At 30.1% G+C, this 9,487-nt stretch overlaps 2 protein-coding genes across 2 annotated transcripts; both read right to left on the minus strand.

The window, feature by feature from the left end:
- Window positions 1-1,322: 1,322 nt before the first annotated feature.
- Window positions 1,323-3,390, minus strand: LOC148233733 (NPC intracellular cholesterol transporter 2-like). The gene is made up of 4 exons (XM_088188878.1): window positions 3,189-3,390; window positions 2,777-2,884; window positions 1,897-2,069; window positions 1,323-1,813 (listed from the first exon to the last, which is right to left on the minus strand). The coding sequence occupies exons 1-4, from the start codon at window positions 3,259-3,261 to the stop codon at window positions 1,730-1,732; spliced, it is 438 nt and encodes a 145-aa protein (XP_088045004.1). The 5' UTR covers window positions 3,262-3,390; the 3' UTR covers window positions 1,323-1,729.
- A 1,156-nt stretch (window positions 3,391-4,546) lies between these two features.
- On the minus strand, window positions 4,547-8,663 carry LOC148233734 (NPC intracellular cholesterol transporter 2-like). Its single transcript, XM_088188683.1, has 4 exons — window positions 8,507-8,663; window positions 7,971-8,078; window positions 5,823-5,995; window positions 4,547-5,739 (listed from the first exon to the last, which is right to left on the minus strand). The coding sequence occupies exons 1-4, from the start codon at window positions 8,577-8,579 to the stop codon at window positions 5,656-5,658; spliced, it is 438 nt and encodes a 145-aa protein (XP_088044809.1). The 5' UTR covers window positions 8,580-8,663; the 3' UTR covers window positions 4,547-5,655.
- Window positions 8,664-9,487: the final 824 nt, after the last annotated feature.

The raw sequence follows: 9,487 nt of genomic DNA on the forward strand, positions 1-9,487 counted from the left end.
AACCAGTTTTCAACCACTTGCAAAATTAATTTAGAATGCATTCTAACGACCATTTTAAACAAATGAAAATAAATACCGACTCGTCTCGAAAGTAAGGTCTAACAACGAAAGAGAGATCTTGCGAATACACAATTGCGCTATTAATTGTTAATATTTACCGGATCATATCCTGAGATTTTTATCACTCGTAATCGCCTATAAGTACCGGAAAAACTACACTTTTGTGTTAAAATAATGCGCGATAGACGATGCGTTCTACCCTGCGCAAAATTTTTCTTCCCCTTTGTTAACGATCAGCAAAAGTGTGTCCAAGAAGCGATGCAATTGGCCTGTCAACATCCTCATCTTCTATTCGTTTGAGCTGTTTCAAACCAACAATATAATATACGTGACACTTAGTCGCAGAGAGGCAGTCGGGCCGGCAGAGAGAGAAAGAAAGAGACAAATGGAGAAAGACTCTTCAGTGCAATGAACACCGAAATATTTATTTTTATAACCGGGTGTGACACATATGAAAATCCTTGAAATGAGCATTGCCGCTTCAAAAAGAACAAGCGAGACAACGAATATTCTTACGCGCGTGTATTGCTTCTTTCTCGGATACATCTGTATACGTAGACAATGAATTCATAAAATTACACAGTACGATTTTTGACGTATCAGTTACACCAAACTGTCTTTGGATTCGGTACTCTCGCAATCTTTAATAGTGATTTTTCAAAAATTGAAAGAGAACTACCAATCTTCTTCTACAATCAGTGGCGTAGCTGTGTCGGGGCGAGGGGGGCGGGCCGCCCCGGGCGGCACTTGCTTGGGGGCTGCATATTTGCGATGGGATCGTCTAGTGTGGTACTTAACCCTAAATGCACTAAAATATATATCCACGAATAGCAAGAGCTTAATAATAACCAATTAATTATTTTAAGAAATGCTGATTTTATGACCATGCAAAAATGTATAGGAGGGGGGGGGCAATTTTAAGGATCGCCCCGGGCACCACATACCCTAGCTACGCCACTGTCTACAATGTAGAAGAAGATTGGTTGTTCATTTTCACTTTTTAATGATGTAGAATCTATATAATTAGAAAGTGATAGTATTATTGGAATGAAACCAAGGAAAACTGATTTTCAAGTATATTTTTTTAAATGTAAGTAATTGTATTTTAAAATATGTATATTTTCTGTAAATATATTTTCTATGCATGAAAATTTATATTTATTATATGTATGTAATTTGTATCAGTATATAACAAAACTATTTTATTATTTTTTGAAATGTTTTTAATTGCATTTTTTAAATAATATATCATATGTGTAAAATTTTTATCGATCTCTTCTAAACCATCCAAAGTATGCAGATACGCTGCAGTTTCCCGATAATAACCGTAATTGCAACGCAGGTAGAAACAAAAACAGCACACAGTCGTATTTTCGTGCGACGCATACGACTTTATTCTTGTGACTCGGCTCTAGCACGCGCGAATGTATGTGTGTAAAAATTGGGTAGTGAGACGTTCACTGCTCCAAGAGCTCAAAAGAGTCACGGCACGATATTCACAAGACACGACCGATTACAGACGACAATTATTCCGACTCCACCTAATACTCCTACTGAGATATATTTAGATATATGTAGATATATTTCCATATATTTTTGCTATTTTATACATATATTTTGAGACGCAATAACAAAGTATTATATTTAGGGTGGTACGTTAAGTAGGGTATTATACAACTTGAATATCAACCCTGAAACAAGTTATTGCCGTTTTATTATCATCTTGTAGAGTAAACTTGAGCTCAACGCCGATCTGAAACGTGAAATAATTGATAATTAATTTTCAGCGCATAATAATTAATTTGTTAATGTAAATATACTTTTATAAAATATTACCTTTGGAAAGCCAGAAATGGGCAGCACAAAATGGTATACCAAAATTTCGTCTTTGTCTATTGGACAAGAACCGTTAGTAAGTTGTTTGCAGCCATCCTCAAACAATGGAAAAGGTATTATTTGCCCGACAACTTTCAGCTCTACTTTTGGAGTAAGTTTTGTGCTATAATTAACTGTAAAATAAATATTTTTAAAATAGTAAGTTAGAGATAGAAATTATAAAAAATCTATGTATTTAACACGAAGTACAATGAAATTTTTGCCACGAAAATAAATAGTATTTCATAGATTGTTATTGTATGATGAAATATAGCATTGACTTTACGAATATGCCTTGTTAATGACAAATGGTTTAAAGAGTATATTTTTTTATTATTTAATCGTTATCTTTTTGTTTGCCTTACGTTAAAACCAGTGAGCCAATTTAGTAATATTTAAGTCGACATCGGATTACTAAAGCTACCCTTGTGCATCATGAGGTCGAAGTTCCAAAGTTACAAATCAGTTGCGTGGCCTGGTGGGCAAAAAATTAAGCATTTGCCGACCGACCAGTGACACAAAACATATCGCTCTTGATCGGTCAATATCGCAGTTTTTAATAATTTTCAAACTGTTTAAGAATCTAATGTCTCAAATGTAGTCGTAAAATATAATAAAACTATAAATACTAGCAAAAATTCTCCGTTTTTATTATGAAAACTGTTCTGAAATGCTGCAATTCAAATTTGTCACTCAACACACAAAAGTATATGCATGTATATCAAAAACCCTTTTAAGCGAATTGTAGTGGAAACACAACGCAAGGAAAACTCCATAAATATAAAAATAAAAATCTGTTGCCGTTTATTGAATAGTATAAATTATTCAGATAAATACTTACGAACATGAAAAGTTATATCCATTATGGCGCTAGTGCCTAAGGGCAGTTGACAAGGTGGTTTTAAACATCCTTCGATAGCAACGAATAATGGTTTTGCAATATTATCACCTGAAAACAGTAACATTAATATAAAAAAATTATTAAACATATCGATCATTTAGCTAAATGAAATTTAGCTGAGTAAATTGCAAATATTTGCAATTTACTCAGTATTTTAGTGTAAAATAATTATTGACAGATTTTCAACGATTATTTTTACAAATATATTTTTTTTATTTATTTTAATTTTACTAAAATATGTTTTAAAATTTATAGTCTAAAACATTTACATACTTTGCTATTGAAGCGATTAAGTTTTAATAAAATATCCAAAAACTAATTAACACATTTTGTAAATTGATTTTTTTCTTACATTCTTTAACTTCTGTAGCTTTGGCAATCGTAGCCAAGAATAGTAGAAGAACGATTTTATTTAGACACTGCATTTTGACGCTGTTGTTCTAACAGTCAATACTTTACTGGTTCATTTTATTTTTTACTTATCGTTTTTATATCATCTACACGTGTTTATCTGTTTTCATACACATACAAAAAATAAGATTTTTGTGCAGGTGTTTTTAGCTGCTTATCTATATGATATTCAAATGTGTAACAAATATTAACGATTCTTAAATTGCGTTTTCTAGGAATTACTTCGTTTATATATTTTAAGTACATTTTTATTTTAGTACAAAGGTTCAGTATAAATCAAATGCTTGTGTATTATATCTGTATTTTATAAAATATACTTTAATCGATTAGCATCTAAAACTAAGCGTTCCTTTCAAATTTATTACTAGTTTTTAAATCAACATGTATGTATTTATTTGCTCTATTCAATTTTTATTTTAATAATAAATGTACTGTGGAGGTTTTATACACCAGTACAAGTAATTTAGAGTTCATTCTAACAGCAATTTAAAACAAATAAAAATAATTACTAACTCGTCTGGAAAATAAGGCATAACAATTGAAAAGAGATATAGGGACCAAACAGTTACGTTAATAATTGTTATTGTATTAAGGACCACCTTGAAACGTTAATTACTTGTAAATGTCCATAAGTGCAATGCGTTCTACCACACGCAAAAAATATTATTGTTCTCTAATCATTTGTTAATGATCACCGAAAGTGGCCATCTGGAAGGTCGTTTTTAAGGCGTAAACACATTCTGAGAGTGTGTCCAAGAAGTGATGCAACTAGTCCGCCAACATCGTCTTATAATCTGTATCGAACCAGCAATATAAAATATGTGCCACTTTGAAAAAATGGGCAGATTGGCAGACGGCAGGCAGAGAGAGAGAGAGGTAGACGGAGAAAGGCGTTTCAGAGAATCAACTCCAATGAATCACAGCACGAAGCGCATCAACGGCAGACCTTCATCCGTTTTTTTTGCAGAAATATTTTTACCGCGCTTTATATATTTTATTTTAAAACATATTTTTTGGCATTTTTAAAAAGTATAAACAGTATTTTATAAAAAAATAAAATGTATTAATAATAAAAAAGACAATATTTTCGAAAGTCTGGTTAAAATTTGTAATTTTAGTGCTTCTACAATTACTCTCAAATGTTGATTCCAAAAGTGCCTTTGTTAAATTCCTGTCTTCTAAGGTGAATTATGTAAGATCCGGCACCCCGACAAAGCCGCGCAGGACAATCCCGCGCCGACTAAGCCGCGCCGTCATAGCCGCGCAAAGTCAAAACAAAATTCATTTTATAACATGGTTTTTATTTATTAATAATTACAAATACATATAGGAAAAGGGAGGCGTCTCGCTACCGCTCACGCCAACTTTCACTGTAGAACCAAACAACCTAACCTATTTTAATGATATTGTATTGGTTTATTTTCATTTCGGTATATTTTGTAACTGTCCAGCATCATCCAATCTATGACTAACTGTTCAAAAAGCGAATCACTAGTGATAGAGCTGTCCATAAAACAAAATAATTAGAATTAAAAAAATCATTTTCTTTCATTTTATTCAGTTTTATAATTTTGATTTGCGCGGCAATGTAGGCGCGGCTTTATCGTCGCGGCAATGTCGGGGTTGTATTGCGCGGGATTGTCTTGCGCGGCTATGTCGGGGCGGCTTAGTCGGCGCGGGATTGTCCGGCGCGGCTTTGTCGGGTCCCCGTAAGATCCCCATATATAATAGTTCTTCATTAAATTACTATGTACTACATTTTTTTCTTTCGTTATATTATTATTTTTCCTTCATATAATGTACATAGTATATGTACAATATGTAAATGTTTAGAGTGCGACAACGAAAAGTTAGAACTGTAATCTTCATCAGTTTTATTTTTTATTGGGTCACAATGTATACAAATATATTATACCAAAAGAAAGACAATTTATATATTTTTTTAAATACATTTTAACATTTTGTATATAAGCATTGCAAAATATTTGATGAAGTGGATAATGTAATTATAAATCGAGGGTTTTCATTTTTTAATAATAAACAACATCATTTCAGTTTTAGTGAATAAAAATAAAATTATAAATAATGGCAAAAAACTATGATTTTTTTACGTAATAATCAATGAAAAATATTTAGGCAGCTGTGATGATTAGAGCCTGAATTCCAAGAAACTAAATATTTATATACTATTATACAGACATTTATTTTACATATGTATTTAATGCAATAAAAATGATTTACAAATACTTATTATTTCTCAGATATAGGATTTTATGATCTAAATTAACGAATGTTTTTAAATAAATGTGTCAATTTTCAAGTTGAACCATTTGATAACGCTAAAAATGCATTTATTCTGAGACGCAGTAGCAAAATATTAAATTTGAGATGGTTGGTTAAGTAGGGTATTATACGACTTCAATATCAACTTTGAAACAAGTTATTGCTTTTTTCTTATCATCTTGTAATGTAAACTTGACTTCAACGCCGATCTGAAACGTGTAATAAATGATAATTAATTTTCAGCGCATAATACTAAATTTATTAATGCAGTTATACTTATATAAAATATTACCTTTGGAAAGTTAGAAATGGGCAGCTTAAAATGATAAACTAAAATTTCGTCTTTGACTATTGGACAATAACCGTTAGTAAGTTGTTTGCAGCCATCCTCAAACAATGGATAAGGTACTGATAAACCGTTAACTTTTGCTGTTACTTTTGGAGTAAGTTTTGAGCTATAGCTAGCTGTAAATTTAATATGAACATAGTTACATAGAAATAAAAATTATAAAATTGGTATATAAATAACATAAATTAAAATCAGATTATTGCCGTGAAAGTAAATAGTATTTCATAAGTTGTACCTGTATAATGAAATATAGCGTTGACTTTACGAACATGTCCTCTTAATGACAAATGTTTTAAAGAGTATATTTTTTATTTAATCGTTATCTCTTTGTTTGCCTTACGTTAAAACCAGTGAGCCAATTTCGTAATATTTAAGTCGACTTCGAATCATTAAAGCTACCCTTGTGCATCATGAGGTCGACGCTCCAAAGTTGGAAATCAGTTGCGTGGACTGGTGGGCAAAAAATTAAGCATTTGCCGACCGACCAGTAACACAAAACATATCGCTCTTGATCGGTCAATATCACTGTTTTTAATAATTTTCAAGCTGTTTAAGAATCTAATCTCTCAAATGTAGTCGTAAAATAAAATAAAACTATAAATACTAGCAAAAATTCTCCGATTTTATTATGAAAACTGTTCTGAAATGCAGCAAGTCAAACGTGTCACTCAACACAAAAAAGCATATGCATGTGTATCAAAAAACATTTTAAGCGAATTGTAGTGGAAACACAACGCAAGAAAAGCTTCATAAATATAAAAATAAAAATCTGTTGCCGTTTATTGAATAGTATAAATCAGGGTTTCCCAAACTTTTTCAGCGACGGAACACTTGGCAAATCCGAAAATTTTGACGGAACACTTAACTTATTTTTTAGGCTGGGTAATTCATAATAAAATAAAACATGTTATTAAAGAAATGTTATTAAATTTATTTAATAAACATAAAAATACAAATAAATAAAACTCCTAATGACTGATGATTTTGGGTTCTTAAATAACATTTTTTTTATATCAGGCACAATTTTGGTTAGTTGTATTTTCATATCTGCCGTGGCGTGGAGTCTATTTCTGTATTTTGTTTTTGTTGCAATATACTTAAAAAATCCCACTTCGCATAAATACGTCGTGGAAAACGGAAGTAGAAAAACCAGAGCTTGTTTTGACACCTTGGGGAACTCTTCAGTCAGACTCGCCCAGAAATCATTTAATGGCTGATATTTTTGTTTCAAATCAGAGTCATTAATTAAATTCTCATAATCCCTTAAGCCCACTGGTTTTACTGTCACGGAAAATGGATTCCGAACCCAGGAATCGTCCTTACTAGTTTTCGGAAAATATTCCGAAAGAGGTATTTTCAAGTAATATAGGTGTTCTAAAAATACTTGTGAAACTTTTTTATCTACTTGAAAATTCAATTAATTTAAACATTCATATCCAAGACAGGAAAACAATCAAAATTATTAGATTCAACCGATAAAATCTGAAATTGTAATTTTTTATCAAAAGATTCAATTTTATCTCTCATATTAAAAATTGTAATACTTTTTTCTTGTAATTATAAGTTAACATCATTTCACTTTGTAAAAATATCCACCAGATATGCAGATGTATCAACCAGGAAGGATTTGTTAAAAAAATTATAAAATGATGTTGCAAATTATTTTGTGCTTTCAAGAAGACTAATAATTCATTTCGAAGTTCATAAAGTCTTAATAGTACTTTTCCTCTGGATAGCCATCTCACTTTAAGAAGCACTAATATCGTGTGATTAATTATCAAAAAAAATATTGTTTAAATAGGATAAAATTTTAAAGTTAAAAAAAAACAACACCGACTTATGAAACTTTTCCCTCCAGATTTTATACACATCAATGTTGAATATTTAACACATATTTTCAAGCTTTTTTATCAGATTTATGAACAATTTTTATGTATTAGCAAGACTAACAATTTTTTTAATCTACTCTAAATTTTTGTGAAATATCTATTTAGGCTCCGCGGAACACCTATTTTGGATCCGCGGAACACCAGTGTTCCGCGGAACATAGTTTGGGAAACCATGGTATAAATTATTCAGATAAATACTTACGAACATGAAAAGTTATATCCATTATGGCGCTAGTGCCTAAGGGCAGTTGACAAGGTGGTTTTAAACATCCTTCGACAGCAACGAATAAAGGTTTTGCAATATTATCACCTGAAAACAGTAGCATTAATAAAAAAAGAATACATATCGATTCCTTTATTTTAAGTGTACTGGTTAAAGCTAAAAGAAATATCAATCGATTTAATCTGTTCATCATATTTATAGATTTGTTTTATCTGAGTATTGTAAACCGTTGTTATACATTGAATCTGTTAAATTTTAGCGAGAAATTATAATAAAAAATGATTTCGTTTATGTGTAATTTACTCATTATTTCAATTTAAAATAATTATTTACATATTTTTAACGATTATTTTGACAAATATAAGCACTTTTATTTATTTTAAATTTATATATGTATGTTTTACAATTTATTTTCTAAAAGAATTACATAGTTTGATATTGAAGTGATTACATTTTAATAAATTATCCAAAATCTGGTTAGCTAATTTTGTAGGTTGATCAAAAGCTTTTCTTACATTCTTTAACTTCTGTAGCTTTGGCAATCGTAGCCAAGAATAGCAGAAGAACAATTTTATTTAGACACTGCATTTTCACGTTGTTGTTCTTACAGTCAAGCCTTTACTAGTTAATTTTATTTTTCACTTATTGTTTTTTATATCAGCTACACGTGTTTATCTGTTTTCATACACATACATTTTTGTGCAGGTGTTTTAGCTGCTTATCTATATGATAATCAAATGTTTAACAAATATTAACGATTCTCAAATTTCGTATACTAGAAATTCAGTATTAGCGCTTGTATATAATATAAATATAATTTTATATGAAAATTTAATGTATTTTATAAGATATTTTTTATTCGATTAGTGTATAAAACTAAGCGTTTCTTTAAAATTTATTATTAGTTTTTAAATGAACATGCACATATTTATTTGCTCTAATCAATTTTTATTTTTCAATTGCAAGCTGCTGGTATGTGGTAGATAAAGACTATTGTCTGATAGCAATTCTATTTTTTTATGTGTCATTTTTATAAAAATAATCTATACTTAATGACTTTTATCAGTATAGATACGATTTATTCTACCATACAATTATTATCTTTCAAAAATTAGTAACCTTTAAAATGGATTAGTGTATTATAATAATTACGTTTAATTTCATTATATTAATTTATAAAAGTTTTTGTTATAAAATGTATTCTAACATGTAAATATTTTTCAAAAATTACTTTAATTAATTGTATTAAATGGATTTTCATTGAAAATTGCTCAAAAATATGGTGTTACGTGTTAATTTGTGTTTACACGTGAAAAGTTAATATTTAATACACAACCGAATTAAAAAAAAAATGAACGTGGAGATCGACAAGGCTATCTGACGTCATTGGATAGAGTTTGTATAGTTTTAGAGAGTTTTTATATATTCTCTGTTCTGTGTTGTTGACATTTGACGATGTGGTCGGTAAACGCGCTGTTAAGGCCGTCGGTTGGCAG

This window comes from Plectrocnemia conspersa, unplaced genomic scaffold, assembly GCF_051122295.1.
Source record: "Plectrocnemia conspersa isolate PC_06_02 unplaced genomic scaffold, ASM5112229v1 ptg000007l, whole genome shotgun sequence".
NCBI classification, from domain to species: Eukaryota; Metazoa; Arthropoda; class Insecta; order Trichoptera; family Polycentropodidae; genus Plectrocnemia; species Plectrocnemia conspersa.